The sequence below is a fragment of the Balaenoptera ricei genome, chromosome X, assembly GCF_028023285.1.
Source record: "Balaenoptera ricei isolate mBalRic1 chromosome X, mBalRic1.hap2, whole genome shotgun sequence".
In the NCBI taxonomy this organism is placed as follows: domain Eukaryota; kingdom Metazoa; phylum Chordata; class Mammalia; order Artiodactyla; family Balaenopteridae; genus Balaenoptera; species Balaenoptera ricei.
The window spans coordinates 74,651,411-74,679,109 of record NC_082660.1 but is presented as its reverse complement, the minus strand read 5'-3'; the positions used below and the strand labels follow the sequence as shown (position 1 = coordinate 74,679,109).

The 27,699-nt window shown below is 37.1% G+C and overlaps 1 protein-coding gene across 15 annotated transcripts in view; it reads left to right on the top strand.

Annotated features, from left to right (window-relative positions):
- Window positions 1-27,699, top strand: part of RPS6KA6 (ribosomal protein S6 kinase A6) — a 202,331-nt gene that overhangs the window by 36,283 nt on the left and 138,349 nt on the right. For 2 of the 15 annotated variants that reach the window (XM_059910280.1, XM_059910273.1), the window contains exons 1-2: window positions 17,124-17,342; window positions 17,531-17,809. The exons of 6 other annotated variants lie outside the window; for them this stretch is intronic. In XM_059910280.1, the coding sequence (XP_059766263.1) occupies window positions 17,732-17,809 (78 nt within the window). In that variant the 5' untranslated portion in view covers window positions 17,124-17,342; window positions 17,531-17,731. Of the gene's footprint in view, window positions 1-12,498; window positions 12,562-17,123; window positions 17,343-17,456; window positions 17,810-18,357; window positions 18,687-19,467; window positions 19,578-27,699 lie in introns of those variants that run through there. 7 more of the 15 variants (XM_059910275.1, XM_059910272.1, XM_059910285.1 and 4 more) reach the window with 7 other exon arrangements.

Here is a 27,699-nt window from a genome sequence, read left to right as displayed (position 1 = left end):
TCCTGGACCAGGGCTCGAACCCGTGTCCCCTGCATTGGCAGGCAGATTCTTAACCACTGCGCCACCAGGGAAGTCCCACAATGCTATCTTATCCAGGCAATATAAATCATTACCATAGAACATGAGTAGAATTGGAAGGTTTCCATATGCAACTTGATATTACATGTATCACTTCTGTATTGAAATCAAGTCTTTTCAGGAGATGTGATACATTTTTTTCAAATTCCTTGTATTAAAAACCTGCTTGTTGGTCAGCAAGGGAATATTATTTCTACCACCTTAATAAAATTGGAAATTGGATTATGTAACATACAATGTGTTCTAAATAATTCTTTACCCATTTTATTAAACATACTCAGATGTTCTAGCATCCATGTTTACATTATATTCTGTTGTAAGAAGAATAGCAATCAGAACATATGATCACCACTGTTTATGTCAGAATGGGAACTCAGAGGAAAGCATGATAGACCATGTGCCATGAGAGGCGAGTAACTGGAGTCTAACACGCCCAGTGGGATGGCCACTTTGGAATAAGTTTAGTTGCAGATAATAAAAAGACACACTGAAAGGCAGGTGGGAGTGTTTAGAAGGAATAGTGGCAGCTAAGAGTTGGTAATCAAAGTAGTAATAGGGAGGTAGTAAATGAGTGTTCCCCAAATCAGATGAGGGCCTAAGAGGAGAAGGGAGGGAGGGCAGGAGATCAGGGCGGACATAAGGAATGAGTGAGAAGGTGGCAAAATGTTAGGGAACTGGGGCTGATGAGAAGGGAATGAGGGAGTACGGAGAGAATGCAAAGGAGAGAGAAAGGGTGAGTTCTTGAGGGAAGAAGCACGGAAGAAAGGGGTGGAGAGAGTGCAAAGGGGCTCAGGAAGCCTGAACATAGAATAAGGAGAGAAGGAAGTGGGAAGGCAGAAGCAGGAGGGGGTTGGGAAGGGAGGTTGAAGGAGATGAGGTATTGTGGAGGCAATCAGCTTGTTATTACAGATTTTATGTTTTGCAAGCAAAGAGGATGGATGGCATCTATGGATAATTTAATTTTTATTAATTTGAGTCACTTATTTAATTCCTATTTCTTTGCTCCAGTGAGTTTAAACAATGTGGCTCCTCAAATTGTTTTGGGGCATAGGCAGAGTAAATAAATTATATATGTAAACAAAGTATTAATAAATAATACAACTCTTTCACTACTAATCTACCTTCTAAAAAAGAGGTACAATTAAGATTAAGCAATGGGATAATTAGCAATGGCATGTAGCCACCTGGTTGGGAGAGATGTTTGTTACTGAAAAGACTGGTATTATAGCTATCTTTTCTTTTCAAAGAAGTTTAAAGTGTTGCTTCTGTTTCTGAAATACTTCCATCTTGAATTTGTGATAATGTGAGAATGTGCACAGGCTTAAATGGTCATAAGAAACTACAAAAGGCAGTGTGCAAGAAGTAGCGTTGGCTTTTACTTTAAGAAAATATTTGCAATATCAGTGTTTATTAAATCTGTACATACAGCATATTTATTTCTCTGATATTGAATATGAATGTTACATTTTAAATATATTGTCTTTCCCAAACATACATTCCTAACTATACATATTTCAAACACTTTCCAAAGGAAATTAATATCATTCAAATAATGATTTTTATTCCTCTTGTAAAATATGTTAAAAGGTAAGTCATTTCTCTGCCATTTAATAAAGCAATTTATGCTCTACTGTGGCCTCATTTAAAGAAAAACATATAAAATTTAAAATATCTAAATTTGAGTGTGCTCCTTTCTGGGGATATCCAACAAAATTTTTTTAGGCGGAACAGTTGATGCTAGGGTGTAGCATATCAGAGCTATCCCTCTGGGCCTCCCATTTTAGGATGCTGTGCACTATTGTAGGGAATGTGTTGCTTGCACTGCACAAATACTCTGGAAGGACAGTGACTCAGTATGTTAGTGGGAGGGAAAAATCAGGTGACAGAACAGGCTATTGCTAAAAAGGATTTGAGGTATTCTTATATAATTAGCACATAAACACCCACACCCATAACCAAGGTAACAAGGCTAGTTTGGTCATAAGGTTTCCTGCCCTTTAAATACTTTCCTTGGGCCTCAAAATGCCCTTTTGCAAAATCCACTCTTTGTACTTCCTTACACACTCCTCAACTCTCTTTACATTACCCTCTACTATTGTTCACATTTTGTGTGTGTGTGTGTATTTCCTTTATTTTGGTCTGTTTGATGCCCTTTTTAAAAGTCAGGTTTATTGAAGAATACTTTTTATACAATAAAACACTATTTTTAGGGTATAGTTCTGTGTTTTGATTAACACATAAAGACATATAATCAAAAATACAGAACTTTTCCATCACCCACCAAAACATCTGCCTCTTTGAACAAAACCCTTCCTTTCACCTCCAGCCCCTGGCAACCACTAATCTGTTTTCTGCCCCTACAGTTTGCCTTTTCCAAGTTGTCACACAAAAGGTATAAGAGAGTATGAAGCTTTTTGAGGGTATGTTTTTTCACTTGAAATAATGTATTTACAATTCATTCATGTGTTGCAGGTACCAGTGGTTCCTTCATTTTTATTGCTGACTAATATTCCTTTCAATATACCACAGTTTATTTATCCATTTTCCAGTTGAAGGGCATTTTGGTGGTTTCCAGTTTTTGGAGATTATGATGAAAGCTGCTATAAACATTCACATGCAAGTTACTATATGAAAATATATTTTAATTTCCTTGGATAAATCTAGGAGTAAGGTGCTAGGTTATTTGATAATTATATGTTTAACTTTACAGGAAACAGCCAAACTGTTTTCCTAAGTGGCTGTAAAATTTTGCATTCCAATTAGCAATCAAAGAGTGTTCCAGTTGCTGCGTGTTCTCTTTAGCTTTTGGTATTGTCAGGTTTTTCTTGTTTGTTTTTTTAGTCATTCTATTAGGTATTGTCTTAGTCCATTTGGGCTGCTACAACAAAATACCATAGATTGAGAGGCTTAAACAACTAGCATTTATTTTTCACATTTCTTGAGGCTGGGAAGTCCAAAACTAAGGTGCTGGCAGATCTGGTGTCTGGCGAGGGCCCACCTCCTGGTTCTTAGATGGCTGTCTTCTCATTACATCCTCACATGGCAGAAAAAGGACAAGAGAGCTCTCTTGAGTCCCTTTTATAAGGGTACTAATCCCATTTATGAGGGCTCCACCCTCATGACCCAATTACTTCCCAAAGGCCCCATCTCCTAATACCATCACATTGGTGTTATGGTTTCAAAATATGAATTTTGGGAGAAAATAAACATTCAGTCCCTAATAGGTGCTCAGTGGCATCATATCGTGGTTTTCATGTGGATTTCCCTAATGACTAATTGTGTTTAGCATTTTCTCATATGCTTTTTCTTCATCAGTATATCTTTTTGGTGAGTTGTCTGTTCAAACAATTTGCACTTTTAAAAAATTCTTTTTCTTTTTATTATTGGGTTTTGAGAGTTCCTTATGTATTCTGGATACAAATCCTTTGTCAGATATATGATTTGCAAACATTTTCTCCCACCCTGTGGCTTGTCTCTTCATTCTCTTAATCATGTCTTACAAGAGCAGACATTTTAAATTTTGATGAAGTCCAATTTTTTCTTTTATGGATAATGCTTTTAGTGTTAAATCTAAGAAACATTTGCCTTAAAAAAGTCACAAAATTTTTCTTCCTTTTTACATTCTTTCTTCTAAGAATTTTATAGTTTTAGGTTTTACATTCATGTTTATGATCCATATTGAGTTACTCTTTGTATATGCTATAAGGAGTTGATCAAAGGTCATTTTTTTCCACATGGATACCCAATTTTTACACCGCCTGTTGTTGAAAAGTCTATTCTTTCTCCACTGAATTGCTTTTCCAACTTTGTAAACAGTTGACTATGCATGTATGGTTCTATTTCTGAGTCTATATTGTGTTCCATTTATCTATATCTAATAATACACTCTCTAGATTACTGTATTTTTATAATAAGTCTTGAAGTCTGATACTGCACATTTTTTAACTCTTGTTTTTGAGTTGTTTTGGCTATTCTAGGTCTTTTGCCTTTCTATATCAATTGTAGAATCAGCTTACAAATTTCTATAAAAATCATGCTGGGATTCTCATTTGAATTGCATTGAATCAATAGAGCGTATTGGAGAAAATTATGTTAATAATATTGAGACTTTGAATCTGAATCCAAATACAGTCCATCTCTCCATTTACAGAGGTTTTCTTTGATTTCTTTCATCAGTGCTTTGTAGTTTCATCACACAAAGTCTGAAAATATTTTGTTAGGTTTATATCTAAGTGTTCCACATTCTTTTATGCTATTATAAAAGGTACAGTTTATTTAATATTAATTTCCAATTCTTTGTTGCTAGTTTTTAGACATAAAAATGATTTTTTCATATTGATCTTGTATCCTGTTACCTTGATAAACTCACTTACTAGTTCTAGTAGATTTTTAATATATATTTTTGGTTTTTCTATGTAGATACTCGTGTTTTCTATGAATAAAGAGTTTTATTTTTTCCTTTCCAATCTATATGCCTTTTAATTATTTTTCATCTCATATTGCATTGGCTGGAAGTGCCAGTGTAATGTCAAATAGCAGTGGTGAGAATGGACATTCTCACCTTTCTTCTCCCTGATCTTTTTTTTTTTAATTTAAGGTAACATTGGTTTATAACATTATATAAGTTTCAAGTGTACAACATTATATTTCTACTTCTGTATACACTGCAGTGTGTTCACACACACAAAATTTTAGTTTCCATCCATAACCATATGGTTGACCACCTTTACACATTTCTCCCTCCTCCCCACCCCTTTCTCTCTGGTAACCACTACTCTGTTCTCAGTATCAACATGTTTGTTTTTGTTTGGCTTCATTTGTTCATTTATTTTGTTTTTGTTTTCTGTTGATTTGTTTTTTGTATTCCACATACAAGTGAAATCATATGATATTTGTCTTTCCCCATGTGACTTATTTCACTTAGCATAATACCCTCAAGTTTCATCCATGTTGTCACAAATGGCAAGATTTCATCTTTATGGCTGAGTAGCATTCCATTGTGTGTGTGTGTGTTTGTGTGTGTCTGTGTGTGTGTGTATCTTACATCTTCTTTAACCATTCGTCCATTGATGGGCACTTAGGTTGGTTCCATGTATTGGCTATTATAAATAATGCTGATGATCTTGGTCGTGATCTTAGGGGGAAAGCATTCGGTATTTTATCATTGAGTATGAAGTTAGCTGTATGTTTTTCATAGATGTCCTTATTCAGGTTGAGGAAGTTTCTTTCTGTTCTTAATTTTCTGAGAGTTTTTATCATGAATTGATGTCAGATTTTGTCAAATGCTTTTTCTGTGTCATTGAAACAATGTGATTTTTTCTTCTTCAGTCTCTTAATTTGTTGAATTATACTGATTGTGTTTCTAATATTGGACTAATCTTTCATTCTCATGAGAAATATCTTTTGGCCATAATGCCTTTTATTTTTTAATTTATTTGTGGACTCTGCTCATATTTTGGAGAAGATATTTGCTTCTATGTTCTTGAAGTATACTGTATTTTTATTTTCTTGTAATTTCTCTCTGTTTTGGTATCAGGTTAATATTGGAATTAAAAATAACTTGGAAAGTGTTTCCTCCTTTTATTTTCTGGAAGAGCTTGTGTAGAACTGGTATTATTTATTAACTAAATATGTGTTAAAACTCACCTGTTGAGCTATCTGGGCCTAAATTTTCTTTGTTGGAATGTTTTTAACTATGAATTCAATTACTATAATAGATACAGGATTATATTCATGATATCTATTTATTTTTATTGATATATAATTCACATACTATAAAATTCACCCTTTTGAAGTGTAGAATTTAGTATATATATGAGATTGTATCACTGACACCACTATATAATTCCAGCACATTTTCATCTCCCCCAAAAGAAACCCACTACCCATTAGTAGTCACTCCTCATTTTCCCCTCCCCCCAGTCCCTGGAAACTACTAATCTACTTTCTATCTTTATGAATTTGCCTATTTGGGACATTTATATAAATGGAATCATAGGGGACTTCCCTGGTGGTGCAGTGGTTAAGAATCTGCCTGCCAATGCAAGGGACACTGGTTCGATCCCTGGTCTGGGAAGATCCCACATGCTGCAGAGCAACTAAGCCCATGCACCACAACTACTGAGCCTGTGCTCTAGAGCCCATGAGCCACAACTACTGAGCCTGCATGCCACAACTACTGAAGCCTGAGTGCTCTAGGGCCTGCATGCTGCAACTACTGAAGCCTGCACTCCTAGAGCCCGTGCTCCACAACAAGAGAAGCCACTACAATGAGAAGCCCACACAGTGCAAAGAGTAGCCCCCTCTTGCCACAACTAGAAAAAAGTCCACACGCAGCCAAAAATTAAAAATAAATAAATAAATAAATAAATGGAATCATACAATATGTGGTCCTTTGTGTCTGGCTTCTTTCATTTAACACAGTGTTTTCAAGGTTCATCCATGTTGTAGCATGTTTCAATATTTCATTCCTTTTATGGCTGAATAATATTCCACTGAATCTTGAGTGAGCTTTTGTTGTTTGCTTCTTTCAAGTAACTGGTCACAACTAACACAACATTATAAATCAACTATACTCCAATATAAATTTTTTTAAAAAGTAAAAAATTTAAAAAATATAAAAAGAAAGAAACTGGTTAATTTTATCTATTGGATTTATTGGCATAAAGTTGTTTTTAGTATCCTTTATTATACTTTTCATATATGTAGAATTTGTAGTGATATTTCTTACTTCATTCTTGATATCTGTAGTTTGTGCCTTCTACCTTTTTTCTTGATTGGTGAAGACTGTGGCTTATAAATTTGATTCATCTTTTCAAGAAGTATCAGATTTTGGTTCTATTGATTTTCTTTATTGTTTTCTGTCTTCAATTTCATTGATTTTCAGTCTTATTTTTATTATTTCCTTCTTTCTGCTTGCTTTGAGTTCAATTTGTTCTTCTTTTACTACTTTATTAAGGTAGAACTTTAAGTTATTTATTTGAGAAGTTTCTTCTTTTCTAATATAAGCATTTAATGCTATCGATTCTAAGTACTAATCTAATATTGGGGGGACAAAAACATTCATACCATAGCAATGTTGAATATCTTATTTTTTAAAAAATAGACACTTTAAAGAGCAATTTTAGGTTCACAGCAAAATTGGGAGGAAAATACAGAGATTTTTCATATACTCCCTGCCTGTATATATATGAACAGCCTCTCCCACTATCAGCATCTCACACCAGATGCATTTGTTACAACTGATGGACCTACACTGAAACATCATTATCACTAAAGTCCGTAGTTTACATTAGGGTTCATTCTTGGTGTTGTACATTCTATGGGTTTTGACTAATATGTAATGGCCTGTATCCACTATTATAGTATCACACAGAATAATTTCACTGCTCTAAAAATCCTCTTTGCTCCACCTCTTTATCCCTTCCTCCTCACTAACTCCTGATAACCATTGTTCTTTTTATGGTCTCCATAGATTTGCCTTTTCCAGAATGTCATATAATTGAAATCATAACCTTTTCAGATTGACTTCTTTCACTTAGTAATATGCATTTAAGGTTCTTCCATATATTTTAATGGCTTGATAGCTTATTTCTTTTTAGCACTGAATAATATATTATCTGGATATACCACAGTTTATGTATCCACTCACCTACTGAAGGACATCTTGATTGATTCCAAGTTTTGGCAATTATTAATAAAACTGCTATAAACATCCATGTGCAGGGTTTTGTGTAGACATAAGTCCTCAGTTCCTTTGGGTAAATAGCAAGGAGCACAATATCTGGATCATATGTTAAGAGCATGTTAAGTTTTTTAGGAAACTGGCAAACTGTCTTCCAGAGTAGTTTGTACCATTCTGCATTTCCATTAGCAATGAATGAGAGTTCCTGTTGTTCTACATCCTTGCCAGCATTTGATGTTGTCAGTGTTGAATATCTTTTCATGTGCTTATTGGCACATATGTTCTGTCTGGTGGAGTGTTTGTTCCAGTATTTTTCCTAATTTTAAATTTGATTTTTTTGGTATTTTTTTTCCTTTTGAGTTTACAGAATTCTTTATATATTCTGGATCGAGGCTTTTGTCAGATATGTAATTTGCAAACTTTTCCGCCAGTCTGTGGCTTATGTTTTCATACTTTTAATAGGATCTTTTGCAGAAAAAAGTTTAATTAGATGAAGTCTAATTTATCAATTTGTTCTTCTATGGATCATAGCTTTGATGTCATATTTAAGAACTCTTCATCTATGACTTGTGACCCTAAGTCACAAAGATATTTCTTATGTGTTCTTCTAAAAGTTTTATAATTTTAAATTTTACAATATGATCCATATTAAATTAATTTGCTGTTGCTTTTTATTTGGCACATGCTAGCATAGTGGTAGGACAAGGGGATTTCTCTGTTGTCCCAGTGTAGCCTCAGTCTTAGACAGACCTTGTGTCCCTTGGTTTACCAGAGTGGAGTTTTCTCAGCCATACTGCCTCTCCTCTGCATGGCAGCTAAATATTGCCTTATATCTTTGGTGGGCCTTTGAAGGAAAGTTTTCTGCCCCTTCTCATTGCTAGGAAGCCTCTAATTGTCTGAGTCTGGGACAGCTTTCTGCCCCTCTCCTAAGGAACAGAGGGATTTTTTTTTTCCTTTTACCCTTCCTTGGAAGCAGTGGGTGTTCACACATTTCCTGAGGGGCAACAGTGTGCACTGCCACACCTCCCCCTACCAGCCAGTAGCATTTGTGCAGAATTTTTGCCTTTTCTGTAGCAATGGCTTCCCCCCTCTTCCAGGCCTGCAATATTCAGAGAGGCTTTACCTGGTGTTCTGCCCTGCCACCCATCTTTCTCATGATCACCAGGTGTAAGTCTGTGGAGAACAGCCTGAGAGTGGATGCCAACTTCCCTGGTCTTTGCAGTTCCAAGTTTTATAATATCATGGTACTCCACATTTGGACTTTAGAAAAATCATTTAAAAATTTAACTCAATTCTCCTTTCTGCTTTATGGCATCATATATCTTTTACTCCTGTGTTGTGCTACAGGTGAACCAGTGCTAGCGTTCCATCTCTCCTTGGAAGGCTTGTCTTTGGATTTTAGGCTACTCTGTTGCCCTGTAACCTCAGCTTTCTGATGGGTTCAAGAAAAGTTATTACTTTGTTGTTTATTTGCCTTTTTTGTTGTTGTTAGGAGAGAAATGATGCAGTTTCCATCTTTTCTACATCCTAGGCTGAAGTGGAATTCTGGGTGATATCTTTTAAAAAATCAATTTGTTTAAAGAGTGTTTAGGGAGAGGTCATATAGGAGTTTCCTTTGGCACTGTATGTCCTTGTGTATAAGCCTGGTCATCTATTTTAGTTCTAAGATGTATTGTAATGTTAATATTTTATTATTTTTAAAAGGAGGTCAAATCTTCCCTGAGTTAAGGTATAGTATTTATGTTTTTAATGAGATTTTTTCTCATTTAAATGCCATTTGATAAACAACAAAGGGTTTCTAAGGTATGAAATTAGATTCATTTTGAATAGCTATTAATTTAAGTAAGGCTTTAACTTAAATTCTTTTCTTGAAAGGGATTAAAATCCAAAAGATAAGAAATGCCATTGCGGGACCTCTGATTAAGGGTCAATTTTACTAAAAATTGAACTACCATATGAACCAGTAATCCCTCTTCAGGGTATATACCCAAAGGAAATGAAATTAATATTTCAAAGAGATATCTGCACTCCCATATTCATTTCAGCACTAGTCACAGTAGTCAAGATATGGAAATGACCTAAGCGTCTATCGATGGATGAGTGGATTAAGAAAATGTGATATTTGAAATATTATTCAATAATAAAAAATTAGGAAATCCTGCCATTTGTAACAATATGGATGAATCTGAAGGACATTGTGCCAAGTGAAATAAGTCAGACACAGAAAGAAAAGCACTGCATGTTCTCACTTACACGTAAAATCTAAAAAAGTTGAATACATGGAAACTGAGAGAAGAATGGTAGTTACCAAGGGCAAAGAGGTGAAAGAAATGGGGAAATATTGTTCAAAGGGTACAAAGTTGCAGTTATGTAGGATGAATAGGTCTAGAGATTATCTACAACATGATGACTCTAGTTAATAATACTGTATTGAATCCTGGAAATTTGCTAAGAGAATAGATTTCAGGTGCTCTCATCAGACATCAAAAATGGTAACTGTGAGGATATATGTTAATTAGCTTGACTGTAGTAAACCTTTCACTATGTATATCGAATCGCCATATTGAACACCTTAAGCATACACAATTTTTATTTTAAAAATAGGTTTTAATCTTGCTTTAATTAAATGTCCAATTAAATATACTAGATCATACTCAAAGATGTAGAAAACAGAGAAGTTAGGTAGAAACTGTGTTGCCTTTAAGAACTTTTCCTGATTATATAGGATGTATTTTCTAAGAGTGTGTTAAAGAGTTACAAGATTATTTTCTATAACATTCACTTTGAAAATCTCTTGAAACTAGACTTTAGGTCAATTCAATAAATAATTAAGGAGCTAAATGAACTCTGAATCACTAAATGCAGAAAGAAAATAATAAAAATAATTCTCAGTTTTAGGATGGAAAGCCAATTATTGGTTTTAAAAGTCTTGTTTTGTCTAAATATGTCAGGACCCTGACATAGACCTACTTGGGATTCTAGATGTTTCCGATAGGGGTTCTGAATGTTACTTGGGAAATTAAAATAATCCTCTGCCCCCTAGTAACCAGGGGCTCAACTTTACATAAATGTGTGGGCTCCTTGAGCATTCATAATTCTAACAAGGAGTGGGGTTCTAAATAGAAAATAAAAAGTCTTAGGTGAGGCCAGACTTAAACTCAAAGCAAATTCTCCTCCAGGGAGCTATCCAGGGTACTACACTACATTTACCTGAAGTTGTCCTGATCCCCTGGACGAGAACCCTCTGCCCATATCAATGTCTACGTATCTTCCTAATTTCAACTTGCTTATCTCTGACTTGTTGACCATAAGTAACCTAGAAGCTTTGTCACCTGTCCCTGTCTGTGCCCAATCTGAATCTGAATATATATATATATATATATATATATATATATATATATATATATATAAACTTTTCTTCTGTAGCCACCTCCAAATTTGCCTATTTTCCCAGTTGAACTCCTAATATAGGGCATCAGGAAAAAGGCACTTTTATTACCTTCAACTATATATACTAATAATAAGTTGTTAGCTTGCCAACTGTTTTTATATAATGAGGTCTTAAAGGGCTTCAGTGGAGTTTGTACCTTTTATAAGATTTCCTTTGTAGATTATTTTGCAGTTTAAATTCGCATTTACTTTCCAATCCCTATAATTTTTGATATGAGTTTAAAAATCTGAAATTTGAATGAATCATATAGGCTTTTTGAACAAAATTACTCTCTAAAATATCTGTCTCTTACTTTGGCTTATTATAACTTAAAACAGTGGTTCTCAAAGTTTGGCTCTAAGACCAGCAGCATCAGTATCACCTGGGAACTTGGTAGGAATGCAAACAGTCAGTCCCCAATCCAGATTTAATGAATCAGAAACACTGGGGCTCAGCAACCTGTGTTTTGACAAAGCCCTGCAGGTGATTCTGATGTGCACGAATCTTACCAACGACTTAGAGTACAATGTTAATAAGACCATGACCATAAGTCTGAAATTATCTGGTTCAGTTTAACATAATTCCTATTTAGAAACTTTTAATACCAGGGGAACCTAGTGAACATGTATGGATGGGCCCAGGGAAATCCTTTATCATTACCTCAGTCATGGGAACTCTGATCACATGTTTTATTGTAGGTGACAAGAGTCTTGCAAATTATATGCAAAAGACAGTCTGACACTAGGTAAATTGGTAGATGCACAAATTTACATTTTTATTGCTTTACAGACTTATGAGTTATGTTCGAAGTCTTACTAGGGTAACATGGTTACTCTCATATCCTTAATCAAAGAATGGCCCACTTTTATCTCAGAAGGAACTCTCAAAAAAGTTCTAAGATTTGCAAGGGACCCAATTGAAAAATTGTGAGCTAGGGAAGAGACATTATATAACCAGTCAAATTAATTGGCTGTACCTTGGTTAGTAATGCTGTGAAGGATGTGGGCAGCCAGATTACCTTCATATCTGGTGCAATTGCTTGGGCTTTTAAAAATGTATCTGTTTTGTCAACTATGGCTGGTTATTACATTTATGTATGTCATCCTCGGAATTCATTTCTTGTTTAGTAGATCCATCATTCTAACATTTTGGCAAACCCACTATTAAGATCAGCTGTTTTTTTTTTTTTTTTCCAGAAAAATGTCATTATAAGCAAATATGTTGGCTGGATTTAAAGATATTTAGAAATAAAAAGAAAATAAAATTTTACTTTTTGATATTTTGCTTGTATATAATACAGAAGAACTCCTTTGTAACCTGTGCCATTGTTAAAATGAGATGAGTTGGAGTTCTAGCTAAATCGTAAAATGTAAGTATCTTTCATAAAAATCTTAGGAGTTAGACTACAAACAATCGTTACTACTCTTCCCCCTCTCTAGTATTATTAAGGGATTTTACTCTGTGTACTATAAACTTTAGTTACTGTCCAAAGAGGAATAACTACTAAACTATGGTCATATCTATCGTCTATTTACTGTTTAATCTCATTCATCTCAACAAAAAGGCAATAATGAAACATATTTCACAAGTATGTGTGACTTGCTCCCCCTTTTGAAGTTGATTTGTAGAGGGACCAAAGTTACTTAGTATTTTAAGAGAACAAAAGTTATCTGACACTCCTAAGGAATGATTTAAATATAAGTATTTGCTAAAACAAACGTTTCCTGTTTCTGTACATAGATCCCATTTTTATATTTTTCAATCAGAGTATCTCCAAGATAAAATATTTGAATATTTTTCTAATAGTGCTTTTATGCTCTGTGTTGGTTCATCACTTTCCAGCTATTTGGATCATAAACTTCGGGGAACTAGGCAGAGATTACTGAGGGATTGTGTGGCTCTTTCTATAATTATACCCTAAATATGCATTACTTTGTATATGTCACAGTTTTGGAATCAGAACCACAATGTAGGATCTGTGGGTGTTATGTGATCTTCTGATCAATGGTCCTTGGTTCATATTTCACACCCCCTTAGTGGAGCCAAGATGGGCTGTTTTTTATCTCCATATGGGTCAGTTAACTTTTTTCAGCTAAATTGCATGACCACCCACTTTCACACCTGACCCTGATCATCCAGTGTGTGCCATTTGTCACAGGGCAAAGAAGTCAGTGCGGAGGTTTGTGTACCCTTTCCCTAGTCCTGGAAATACTCAGAAAATATGCTCTAATGATGGTAGAGTCCATCTTATCATCTTTTTTTTTTTTAGATTTTGTGGCTGAGCATTATTTTCTTAATTTTTTAAATGTATTTTATATTGGAGTATAGTTATTGTGAACAATATATTATTTAGAAACTAGTTATAGTACATCCCAGTTCCAGAACCACCAAAATATTGCCAAATATTTTGTAAACTTTTAATGCTATGCTACAATAATTGGAAATCCAGAGATACATAGGCATATAGAAATTTTGAGGCAAAAATGTCCTGAAGACTGAAGGGAAAGCAACAAACTCTGCTGTGTATACTTTGTAGAAGATTTAGAAGTTCCAGTCTTCATGTACTTTGTAGAAGATTTAGAAGTTCCAGTCTTCCTTAGTACATGCCTTTGTGCTTAAGTAAAGTCATCATGTTTTTCACCAACAATTCAAGGGTCTTCTCGGCTAGTAGAAATTAGATCTAATAGTCCCTGGTTACTAATAACTTAAAATCAGATAATACGTCTTTTATACAGGGAGTCAACAAAGAGCAAGTAGGCATTAAACTTCGCAGAGTTAAGTACTGTCATACATTTTTATATCAGATCACAACTTTAATACAGTGTCTGGCTAAAGTAGAGAAGTGTTGTTTGTCCATCCAACATATTTATTGAGCACCAGCCATACGCTGTGAATGCAGACCTTAATAGGTTAATACAGTAACATAAAACAGCTCAAAGTTCACTGATAAAGAAAGATAAAGCAGTGCTGAAATTAGTATATGGAAAACGTATTATGGAAGTACAGAGGAATGGGTGACTAATTTATCCCTGGGATGAGTGGAAAGAAGGAATGAAGAGGGAAAGTTAAGCTCAGAGAGGTTTCACAGAGCACCAGAGTGGGGTAGAAGGTTTGACACCAGGCAGACCTGGTTTTAATTCTAGATTTTTCATTTAATATCTGTGAGGTCTTGGGGAAATTACTGAACCTTAGGCTCAGGTTCCTCGTCTGTAAAATATAGATAATATAAATTTTCACAAGTTGTTATGCGGGCTAAATGAATTCATGAAGAGCATATGCCTGGAGCATAGTCAGCTCTCAGTAAGTAGTAGTTAATGTTGACTGCTATTAAGAGAAAGTTTTCTAGGAAGACTAGGATAGGGAGGAGACAATAACATATGCATAAATTTGACTGGAATATGAAATGGTAGATGAAGCTAGGAAGATAGTCAGAGGCCAGATGGTAAAAACATTTAAACATTTGCATTTAGAGCTAAGGAGTTTGGATATTTTACTGGAGATGATAGAAGAATCATTGGAGAATTTTGATCAATGGGCTGCCAGTGAGGAGGATGGATTGGGGAGACAGTATAAATTTAGAGTCAGAGAGATCAGTTAAGGGGAATCATTGTTATCATTGGTTCAAGTAAATATTTTACAAGGTGAACTGAGTCAGTGGCAGTGGGGATAGAGCAGACATTGAAAAAATATTTGAGATAGAAGAAAAAAGACTTGTTAACTGATGGAAGGATTTGAAAAATGGGAGTCTATTAAAACCATTGAGTTGAGGAAGGGATTTTAATTAATTTTTTAATGACAGAGACATATGTATGTTTATAAGCTAAGGGGAATGTTGAATGAATGAACATATATGAAGGTTAAATTGTATATAGAAGCAGAGTAATACATTCATAGTGAGGAAGCTTCTTAATATAGTTTATGTGGTGTATTTATCAAATGCATAAAACAAGAGCAAAGGACAAATTCATTCATTCAGAAAATATTTACTGAGCCTCATTATGTTCCAGGCATTATGCTAGGTGCTGGAGGGAATAAATAAATAAATAAATAATATACCACATGTTGATTGATGTTATGAAGAAAAAGCAGGGTGAGGTTAGATAATTATGGGATGGTGTTTTAGAATGGATGGCCGTAGAAAGACTCTGAGGTGACATTTGAGCAAAAAACTAGTGGATGGTGGAGATCATTAATTATTCTGAAGAAGACTAGGTGAGGAGCAGGTTGGTTAGGGTCGAATCAAGAATTCAGTTTGAATGGGTTGTTTGAGATCCCTACCAGGTATCCAAACAGAATAGGCAGTTGCATGTACAAGTCTTGATTTCAAGAAAGAGTTTATGGTTGGAGGTAAAATTTGAGAGTCCTCAGCATACAGATGGGATTTAAAGCCATGGAACAGGATGGGATATGGAAATGCCTAGAATGTTGGGGAAGGTAGAGGTCAAGGATTGAGCCCTGAAGTTCCAACTTTTAGAGATTAGGAAGACGAAGGATGATCCGGCAAAGGACACTGAGGAGAAATGGCCAATGATGGAGGAGGAAAATGAACAATGTTTTGTTCTGGGGGCCAAGTGAAGAAAATGTTTAAAGAGTCATGAACTGCATCAAATGCTAACGAGTGGTCTGGCAAGTTGAAGTCAGTAACAGCATGATTTTTGTTGATGGGAAATGTCCAGTAGAGGGAGGAAAATAGATGATGTGAAAGGGGTGGGCGGGGGGTGGGGCGAGGGATTGCAGAACAAAGCCTTTGAGTAGGCAAGAAAAGATGATATACAAATCTCAAAAGCGTTGGCCTAAGACCGCTGTCAGTTCAGCCAAAGGGGAGTTTATGTGCGTGTGCGCACACTCACATATTTTCACTGTTTATAGCCCCATGTCCCCACTACTTTCAAAACTTTCATTTTCACAGAATCATATTCATAAAGCTCACTTTCTCCCTGGGATTTTAAGCAGAGTAGGTGGGAGTGACCTACTAGTGATCTTTGTTTGCGATTCAGTGGCAATCTCTGTGGTCCGCTTTACTTTGCTAACGCTGGACACTACATGGTGAAATAAATGGAGGGCACAGTTCAACGTTTTCCGCGAGCACAGCACCACAGCCCTAGGTGTAGTAGGTGGGAGGGGGTGCTTTATGTCTACCATTAGAAACCTCTCCAAGGTACTGAGCTGGCTTAGTCGCTGTTACAGTCGCTCTTTTAAGTTCTTTGAAGTGTCAAATATGGAATAACTTTTTAACTTTAGGTTCTGAAGTATTTCCATGAGCAGGATCTTGATCATCTCCTGTGTATGAGGCTGTACTTTATCTCAGTTAAATCGCTAGCGCCTAGTACAGCGTGTGGCTTAGAGTAGCAAAGCAGTACATGTTCGATTTGGAGAAGAGAGAAAAATGATAATTTCTGTCACTATAGGTCCAATATCCTCAGAGCGGGGTGGAGGTGAGGTTAGCTTCATACATTCTGCCTTTACTGCCACAAGTAGAGTCCAATAAGTGGTGGTGTATGTGAATACTGGAAACATTGTGTGTCATCAATAGTATGAAGACAACCAGCGTAAACACCAACACCGTGAGCGGAACAAGCGGGGGGGCCGGGAGTTAGGGAGCGCAGGTGTATTGATTTATTTTAAATGGATTTTATTCCTGTCTCCAGCTTCTAGGAGGATAATGTAAAATGGACTAAAACCCCCGCCCTAGTATTTCTCACTAAGTACCAAAATGGGCGTGGTTCGGTGTATAGGGCGCCTGCTTTTGCGAGCCCGGCAAGCAGATATTCCTGGAGTCCTCCCCTGACACTGACCCCTCCAACGCTCAGGAGGGTCTCCGGTTCCCCCAACCTTTTTGGGAATCCTCCCGCCGGCAAGACTGCTCGGTAGACTTGAGAGGGCCTGCTGAGCATGTGTGAACAGCGCCGCGCATGCTCCGTGGAGAGGGCAGGTTTACCGAGAAGCTAGCAGAGGATTTTACTACTCCTCTCCCGTCTCCCCCGCCCAGCACGCCCCCCTCCCCTCTTTCCCACCCCCCACCACGCGGTCTCCCGTACCCACCCCCGCCCCTCTTTCCCACCCCCCCTTCACCCCAGGCTGGGGAATCTCCATTGACGTTCGGGTGACGCTGCTGTGCCGCCGCGGTGGGGGGTTCCAGGCGCCGCACAGGTAAAGCGGCCGCTGCCGCCATATTGACAGAGCTGGGAGCTGGGAGGGGGCCCGAGGAAGCGGGGTGGGGGGGGGGGAGTCACCGCTGAGCGACTGTCGCGGCGGCTGCAGCGGTGGCAGTGGTGAGCACGAGCCGAGCGGCAGCTCTTGGAGAGGCAGCACAGAGTTGTCTTCTCTTTGGGGAGCAGCAGCCTGCGGCGGCGGCGACCCCTCGCTCCGAGTATCTGAGGGACCCCACGGCGAGGGCAGCTGTCGCAGAAGGCAAGGCTGGGGATCCCGGCGGCGGCGGCGGCAGCGGCGGCGGCGGCAGTGGCAGGCAAGCTCCAAAGACGGGATGCGCGGCCGCGCGGGCGGTTGGCAGCTCCTGTTCGAGTGCTCCTGAAGGGGCGATGCTACCGTTCACTCCTCAAGACGAGCTCTGGGACCAAGAAATGGAGCTGTTCGGCGGCAGCGCAAGCAGCTGCGAGGTTAGTGCGGTGGCCAAGAGGGGCTGGAGCCGCCACCCTCCTCCTCTCAGGACCGTTGCCGGGGGCCCGAGAGAGAAGGGGCGTGGGGCTGGAAAGCGAGGTGCCCAGGCCAGCCTCCTTGAGGCTGCGGGGCGGCGGAGCACGCTCTGCCCAAACCGCGCTTTCGCCTGGGAGCCGGCGGGGACTGGGCGGCGGGCTCTCGAGTTGGGAGTGAGTGCATCCCGGGCCCGGGCTTGGCCTCGGGCGGAGTGACTGCCTCGCGGGCCACGCCAGAGTTGTGACTAAGTTTCTTCACTTTGCGACCTGAAGTGGAACTGGGGGATGCGCCAGGTGCCGCGCCTGGCTCCGCGTGTCCCTCTTTCTACGCTGCGCCAAGTTTGCTAGTTGGGAACATTTTGGGGGACAGCTGCTGACTGCAGCTCTCTATTGAACCCCGGGTGCTTTAGGAACCCAGCGCAACAGAAACACAGCAAGGTGACAGACTCTGGGGAGATTTGCACATAGGGATGAGTGCTCCTTACTTTTCTCATTTCTTTGTGGCTTATTGTGGTTCTTTGTAACAACCTAAGTGGAGATTAACTGGAGGTGAGGTTTCTTTATCTACATTCAGGTGATTTCTGCAGCCTCCTTTGCGGTCCCCTGAATTCTACTGCCCTCTTCCTCCCGCCCCTTCTCCCTTGCCCAACTGTTGTCCCCGCCCCGTTGGTCAGTAAAAGAACACGAAAAGTAAACCCCAGCCCTTATGAGACCAATCTTTGGTAAGACAGCGAGGTTCAACCGAAGTATTTTGGTTCGCCTCCCTTCCCGCTCTTCTTACTTTGAAACTGTTCTGGTTGGGCTTTGGTCAGCTGTGCAGTGAGAACTTAGATGTGCACAGGTACTTTGTTTTTATTATTGTTTCTTTGTTGTTTTTGTTGTTCTTGTTATTAAAGCAAGCGGCATTTAAACACAAAAACGAGACTTTGGGGATAGAAAGTCAGATCTTTTTCTGATAACCTAATCATTGACAGCCTAGTAGTACAGTAGAGACCATCACAATCACCTAAAAATATTGAATGCCAAATTGATTCACAGTAGGATATTTTGAGGTAGGACTCGCAAGCCTCCACATCTCTAGGTGCAAATTTGTCTTGAAGTACTTGCTTCATCCTTAAAAATACACGTTGGACTGCTGTCTGTTTAACTTGTTCTTTTTTCTTTTCAAATTTCCAACTGAACTGGGGTTAAAATTACGTGCCAGAATAACATTTAACAAGAAATGTAGTGGAAATATGGAAGGAGTCTAAAGTTGAACTCTCTTCTTATAGGAAATATTTTACTAGTACACTAAGGAATTCCTAAGTACATTTTAATGTTCTACATCTCTTAAGAACAGGATAAACGAAGAGGGGTTTATTTCTTCTTGGAATGTTTCATAGTTGCAAGAATTTTCTAGAAGACTATTCAAGGGGAGAGGAATTTTGTTTTATTTATGTATGTAATCTATTGACTTATAGTTCCAGGCATCTGGTTTATAAAAACAGTTAAATGCTTGGATATAAGGTTGGGATGGGGGAGGGGGCTTTCGCATGCCTACTCCTTATTATTTTTGTTAACTTTGAATGTAGAAATGTTTTAAATTGTAATTACTGCATATGGTTTTTTTTTATTGTTTACAGTATGTTTTAGGTATTATAGAGATTTAACAATGGGTCTCTCTACCTCAGCAATTTGGAAAAATACTGGAGTGGAAATTGTTAATCCCTATGAAGTAAAACGAAAGGTGAAGGTAATGTGGTAAAGATAGTATTTCTGCCTTCTTTGTCTAAAACAGTTATGATTGGTTAGATTTAACCTTGCAAGTGACTTAATTAAAAATATTCTTGGTGAAAACTAAATGCTACATCTGAATCTGCTTAGACCTGCTTAGTACTTAGAAGAGGGTTTTGTTGTTGTTGTTGTTGTTGTTATTGATGTTTGTTTATAATGGTATTCTTTTGATAAGAAGGAAACAATTTTACTTCCCAGAATTTATATTTATTTTAATTACATGTTTGTTGATGTTGGCTTTAGAAATGTTAACCTTGAGCATGAGCTTTGCAGCCCTCAATCGTGATAGTTTTTAGGACTAAGGGTGCTTTCATTGTAGAATATATTTTTTGAAAATGTGTTGGAGTCCTTAAAGAAAATGTAAGTAAGAATCTGTTAACTTAATGTCAAAGGAAACTTTAATGTCTATTTCTGTGTGTGTTAAATCCTGGTAAAATTAAAGATTATATACACTATCATATATTGTGGAGTGTTTTTCAACATCTTTTACCTGTCTTGTTTCATGGGCAGCTGTTAACCTTTGAATTATCATTCAGAAGTGTGAGAGTTGGTTGTTTAGACTCTTAACATGTTTTTGCACAGGAAAAAATTATTAAGGATAGTTACATTTTTAGACCAGTGCACAATAACAAGGTATAGTGATGAAGAGTCTAATCACTGTTTGTAAAATTGTCCTATGGGAAAATGTGTCAGAGGTTTCAAACAAGAATTAGGTTGGCTCCAGTGAGAGGTGGAGAATGGGCCTGAAAAAGGGAAATATGGGCTCTATTGACTCCTGAGAAGAGGGTTCTTGGGAGAGGGGAAATAGGATAAGCAAGAAGCTTTGGTTGTGAGAACTCTTACAGGGACTGTCTCAATTAGGTCTACTGGGAATAGGGACTTCAAAGGGTATCAACCCTCAGGCAGCCATATTTTACCTGTTGCCTGGATTCTGTCAGGATCAGGGAAGAGGTATAATGATGAAGAGCCTAATCACTGTTTGTAAAATTGTCCTGTGGGAAAATGTTTCAGAGGTTTCAAACAAGAATTAGGAGGTGTGATAGGTATTGGTCATTCCTGGACAAGGGTCATTAAGAATAGCCTGTTTTAGTAAAGTGGACTTTTCATGAGGTAGTGCCATGTACATGGTTTGTGCATTTTTTGTTTTGGTGAGGGAGTGCTTGGTTCCTGATGGAGTTTACTACAGAGTTTTCAAATTGTATATTATATCATATCATCATATTATATTAAATATTAATTGGTACTTATTTCTTTAGCAATACTGCTTTTGTTTAAGGAAGTTAGTTTTGAAAGTAATACAGTTCACTGCTAAAAACAGTTTGGAGCTAAGGCCACAGACTCTAAAAATTTAACTAGGATGGCAAATATATGGCAGATTGGGAAAAAACTGCTAGTTTTAATTAACTTCATGAGACCCTGTAGTAATAGGGGAAAGAATATGGGCTTTGGAGGCCAGTTTAATCTGGGTTCCAATCTCACCTCCAACGTATACTAGCTGTGTGACCCAATGCAAGTTACCTAACCTCTCTGAGCCTCAATTTCTTCATCTGTAAATGGGAGAAGAACCATCTTCAAGAGTTGTTATGTAAAAACTGAATACTGTACTGTGTTTAATTCACTTGGCAAGGTGCTTTGCACATAGTAGGTCTCCAGTTCCTTCTCTTTCCCAGCAGTCATCGTCATGCCCCTTTCTCTGCCCCTAAACTCTGAATTATTGTCAATTATATTAAAACCTTGGGATTTAGATAGCCATGGTCATAGCTCCAGCTTTCCCTTTTATGAGCAGTTTTTCTTAAGACCTCCTTCCTAGAGCTGATTATTTCATTTAAGTATGGTGATCACATTTGTAATCACAGGATGATTAAGGATGAAATATGAAGTCATATTTAGGACTACTTTGGGGGATAAAGAGAGACGAATAATTTAATTTGTTATAACTGGCCAGTGAGGTGTTTCACTGACATTTATTTTTTCCTATTCTGAACTTTTGTCATGGTAGGAATTGGTTCAATTCATGAAGTGTTTATTGGGTACAAGGCAGTGCAGTACATAGCATTGTAATGTGAAGTGTCTAAAGATATACGATCCTGAATCCCATCCCAGCCCCATGGGTTTACATTCACGTGGGCTAGATAGACATACACAGAAACTGCTATTATACAGATCACAAGACCATCAACAATGGGGTGGTTGTGGTGGTGGTTTAGGGATGGATCTAGTAAGGCCTTGTGAAAGAGGTGGAATTCGAGCAGGGCATTGGAGAGTGGATTATATTTTCACAGACAGATTAAAGGAACATATTTCTGGTGGATGGGGACAATATAAGCAAAGACATGGAGGTGTTCTTGGAGGAAGGAGGAATCTGATATTGCTAGGATATAAGTCTGTGATGTGAGAATGGGGATATAGTGTGAGATGAGGTATTCATCTAAAGGTAGGCAAGGCCCAGATTGTATGGGGCTTTTAAAGCTAGTTTAAAGGTTTTCAGTGTTGTTCTGTAAATGGGAGCTACTGAAGATTTTTGAGTTCATGAATGACATGACCAGATCTGTGCTGGCAATAATGGATGGCAGTGTATAGGATGGATTGGAGTTGGGGAGAGACTGAGGGTAGGGAATATTAATCAGTGGAAGTAGTAGTGAGATTTTTAAACTAGGACAGAAGGGGTAAAAGGAGAAGACTGATGGGAGATACCTTGCAGACTTAAAATAGTTTGCCAACTGATTAGATGTTGGGGAGTAAGAGAAATTAGGAGTGTTGTGGTAGGACTTAATTCAATATAACAGATATTTAATGCTTGTCTGCCAGTGAAAGTGTCTATGCTAGCCACTGGACTAATATAAAGATAAATAGATATTTGCAGCATAGGGAGATAGAAAGCTAAAATGACCCCCCCTCCCGCCATGGTGTCTTGAACAAGAGCAAGCCACTCTAAAGATTTCTAGTTATGCTTGGCATGCTTAAAATCTTTACTACTAACGGTTAATGCACTTACTACTAGCTAAAAAGTTTTTCAGTGCTTTTAAAATGGTGCTCAAGCCTGTAAGTTTTGCTTTATCAATATTCATCTTAAATAGCAGCCCCCGGTGCAGAGGGCTGTGCTGAAAATAGTGACTGGCGCTTCTTTCTAGAATGTGGAAGAGAACAGGGACATCTGTATTTCTTATATACTTTCACCAGGTTTATTTGGACTAGAAAGGGGGGAGTGGCCAACAGGGCCCTGACCCCTCACCACCACTGGTGCCTTCCCAGTTTCTCCAAGACTATCTTCCTTTGAACCAGTCTGGTCTGGAAATATTCAGGTCAGTTCCTTCAGGGCAGGGCCTCTATATTTCCCTACCTTGATTATTTCATCGAGAGGTAATCATTACCTCACCATTCCAAAATAAGGCCTGACTTGGTGCCGTTGCTTTCTCAGGCCATATTGTTGTTTCAGTACCACCCCTCTCAGTCTCTCTCATCTATAATTTTGAGAGGGAAATATAGGATTTTTTCCCTTCTTGTTATTTCTCTCTTGGTGGATGCTGTCATTATCTTTAGCAGCAGTTCTCAGGAACTGCTTCAAAAGTACTTTGAATCTTGAGGTCTTAAATTTTAGTACTTTGTCAGAATTTGCTGTATAATATTTACACATTTATGTTATTTCTAAAGATTATTTACTGTTCTTGATGATAGTAGTTTTTTTTTCTTTGTCTATATTGTTTTCTTTTGGTTTATTTTTAGGTGGGAAGGGAGTTGAATGGGAGAGAGATTTAGAGCTAAGCTTAAACTGGCTTTTGTAGATAATAGAGATGTTTTCTGAATTGCCCTGGAGGCATTCTATGTAACTGATTTTGCTGCTCAATTTTAACTTGTATCTGTACATTTGAAGTAGGTCCTGCTGTGTGTGTGTGTGTGTGTGTGTGTGTGTGTGTGTGTGTGTGTGAGAGAGAGAGAGAGAGAGAGAGAGATTGAGAGGGAGAGAGTGTGTTTTGCTTATTCCTTGCTTCATTTCACAAAGTATTTAAGGTGGTTTATAGGAAATAAAATCCAATAAAAATCATTTTGATATTCAGGATACAGGAAAACATAAAGTAGAAGGTATATGGAAAGGATGGAGGATGGAGTTGGAGGGCGAACTAGAACACAGGTAAGCAGGTTCTAGAGGTTTGCTGTACATTTAAAATATAGTTGAATTGCAAATTTGGCCTCGGATTTCCTTTTCCTTTTCGGCTGGTAGTTCTCAGTTCTGACCATAGATCAGATATACCTGGGAATTAAAAAAAAAATTTCCATGCTAGTGCCTAACACAGAGACTCATATTTAACTATCTGGTGGGTGCCTGGGCATCATTTCCCAGATGATTATGATGTACCGCCAAGGATAAAGAACCATAGCTCTAGGCCAAAGTAAAAAGAGAAATAGTCATATAGTTCTCATTATTCAACAGGAAAAAAGCATATCAGTTCCTAAGCTAGCAATTAGCTCTAAAATAAATTTTCTGTGAATTGTAATGTTTTTCTGTATGTTTTATTCTGTTGTTGTTCTAAGATATGACTGGGGCAAAGGAAGTATTTGAACTGTCTTGTATGCTCTTGCTGTGTAGTTTTGAGGAATTTGCTTTTCCATAAGAGAAAAAAAAAATAGTGTCCCAGCTGATTTTTGATACAGTTTAGCCTTATAATTTGGAAGCAACATACTCTGCATACCTTATTCCTAGCTAAGTAAGGGGATAGTGACTCCATTGTGAACAAAATATCCTATCACATCTCTAACAAAAATTTCAAAGGCCACGAATAATTATTCTTACTATAGGACCTGTCTGTCTCTCCAGTAAAGTGGTTGGGGACAGACTTTAAGAGGAAATAGTAATTTTAACACCCAATGTAAATTTTTTTACCCAAAAAGACATTGGACTCCATTCCATCTTAAATGTATCTCTTAAGGGAGAAAGAAATGACATTTATTGAGCATGTATTATCTTTTCAGTTTTATTCACTCTTCAAAACAGTTTGGTGAGAAAAGGTGTATCTTTTTGATACATCTCATCTTTTTGACAGATGAGAAAGACATATAAATCAGTGGAAGGCACAGCTGGAATTGGAATGTAGATCATTTTAAATTCATGCTTTTTCCTCTATACATTGTTGTCTCCCTTGTAAGGACAATATTGAAGATAAGGAGAAGATACAGACAAGTTGTTGACAACCATATCAGATCAGTAAATCAGAGCTGCTGATTCAATAGCTATTTTTACTTAAAATGAAGGTCAATAAAATCCAACAAGGTTTTATGTAGACATAGACAAGTTTATTCTAAATTTCATATGTAAAAGTACAGGACCTAGAATATCTATAACAATTTTGAAAAAGAAGACTAAAGTGCAAGAAATCACTCTATATGGGATGGTAAGGCAGTAACAAGTAATTAAGGCAGTGTGGTATTGGAAGAATAGACACATAGATCAGTGGAACAGAATAGGGAACCCAGAAATAGATACACTCAAATAGGCTCAACTGATTTCTGAGAAAAGTGCAGAAGTAGAGTAAAGGTCTTCAGTTTCCTCATATATAAAATGGAAATTAATGTGTTTATCTCTGATTATTTTGAGAAGTAAATAAAATGTTCTTTATGTATAATATTTGACAAGAATAATAAATTTATTGTTTTCAACCAAATAACTCTAAGATTTAGGTGTCCTAGACAAAGTACTTCTTTTAGCCAGATAAATAACTCAATGGACAATTTAAACTTATTTCACATTCCCCAAGGTTTTATTTTAATGAAATTTCATGGACCTCATATCTCTAAGAAGTTACTACAGTGAGAAGAATTACTGCTAAAGAATGCTATGTGTGTACACATGTCATGTATATATGTGCATTCATCTGTACTACACACAATACATGTATCCTTTGAAAGTAAAATTTCCAAAGCATATGTTGTAGTTCATATGAGACTGGCCAGATGGCCAGTGCCTTGGTATGGGGAACATTTTGGAGCTATTTAGAACCATTAAAGTCATTAGCTCTGATTTCAACCACACAAAGTAAACATATTCCTGCCTGAACAGCAACCAGGGAAGCTGCTTTACTGTCACTGGACCAAAGTTTTAAAATGTTCCACAGATACCTTCTAATGTATATATAATATTGATATGCTTAGTTCAACTCATAGTAACCTATCATTTGCACAACTACCAGTCCTTTTAAAAGCATGATGATACTTAGATTGGTTTTAATTGGTTCTAAATATTATTTTGCATGCATTAATTAAGCAAATGATCATTAAATGCCTACACGTGTAAGTTATTGTGTTAGTTACTAGATAGGATTCATTTGGTTATTGCTCCAGGTTTCTACTGTGATAACTGAAAACCAATTAACTGTATATCCATCCATTCTTCATAGTCACAAGGAAATGTCTGAAAGGACAGTATATTATGTCACAAAGACCAACAAATTTAGGCTGACAGAAAGCTTTTTAAAATTTTAGTTTTTCTGGGGTATTAATGTCTTAATTCCATATTCCTGTGAAATTACTCACAGGTTCACTGATAACTCCTTCCAACTCCTTTGCTTTTTAAAAATATTGATATTTTTAAAAAATATTAATAGATTTCCTCCTATTCAAATCAACTATCAAGAGTGGAGCCTCAGTATGTATGGCAATTCTATTTGTCTTATTTTTGCTTTATGTACCTCCACTCCTGGCAGTGGATTATGGCAGTTGAGGAAGATTATTATTTGGGGGCATGTGTCCCTTTTGCTTTTATTTAGTGCTCTTCTACAGTCATTTTTGCTACATGGGAAAGGAAATGTATTTTCCTAATGAATTGTCTTTGAATTTGGGTCTCTTAATTATTGATATAGAAATAATGAAGAGTCTACATGTTGGCTTTCTGGGTTAGCAAGTTACCCTTCAAGTTGCTAGTGATGGTTGTGTTTGATTTTGTATATTTCACCTCCAAGTTTCTGAGGTGTATGCTAAAATATGGCAGAGAACATAAATGGCTATTGTAGCAGTAGTAGTAAAATTTTGAAATTAGGTTTATCCTCATTGTTTTCATAATGAGATTATTCAGAAGCTGAGTAGCAAGATAAATAATAGCTTATGTGACCAATTTTAACAGATACATGTAAGCAGTCGCTGGGAAACATGGGCTTGGCTAGATAACATAGGACTGACTTATGCCCTTTTATTTAAACTTTTGGGCTCTGTGTTGCAGAGAGATTATTAAGAGAGCCATGGCATGACTCTTTTTCTAGAAATAACAACGTCTCTGAAGATACAGAGTGATCCTGAATTAGGGTATTATTTTGAAGACTCATCCCAATTGAATAAATTTAGTAACTTTAGAGTCATTGTCTCTTTTTAATTTGAGAGAAACAGAAATGTCATCATCATTATTTCAGTTTTTACATTTTTAGATTCTTTGTTTTTAAAAAACAGTGTACTTGACTCTATTTGTTTTAAATCCTTGTAACACTTAGTATGGCACAAGTGAAATACTGAAAATGATTTGACTGAATTATGCCAGTTCCAAAAAGTGAACTAAATATTCATTAGTCTCTTATTAGGGTTAACAACTTCTAAAAATCTAACATACTCTTCTTCCTGCCTTAAGGGAGGTGATTATCACAAGTTTCTGTCAATAAAGTTATTGGTTTCAAAAAACATGGAAAATAAGAATCCATTCTGCTGGCCTTTTTTTTAATTTACAGGGTACAAGGGACATTGGAGTAAAAGTAAATTGAAAATACAGGTTGAGTGGTATGAAATTATGAATATAATCTGGATGAAGCAATATTTGTGTGTACTGCAGCAATTATAATCCCATAGAGTAGATAATTTTAGTTTGTTATTTCTTTGATAGGCCAACTAGGTACTCTTTTGTGCATTTTTAAAAGTAAATGCTTCTAATTACTAAAAAATTATATAGTTTAGACCAAGGAGTGGTAAACTTTTTCTGTTAAGAGTCAGATAAATATTTTAGAGTTTGTTTGCCTTTTATAATCTCTATTGCATATGTTTTAAACAATCCTTTAAAAATATATAAACAAAAAAATTAGCCTATGGGGCCCAGTTTAGACAAATGGCTT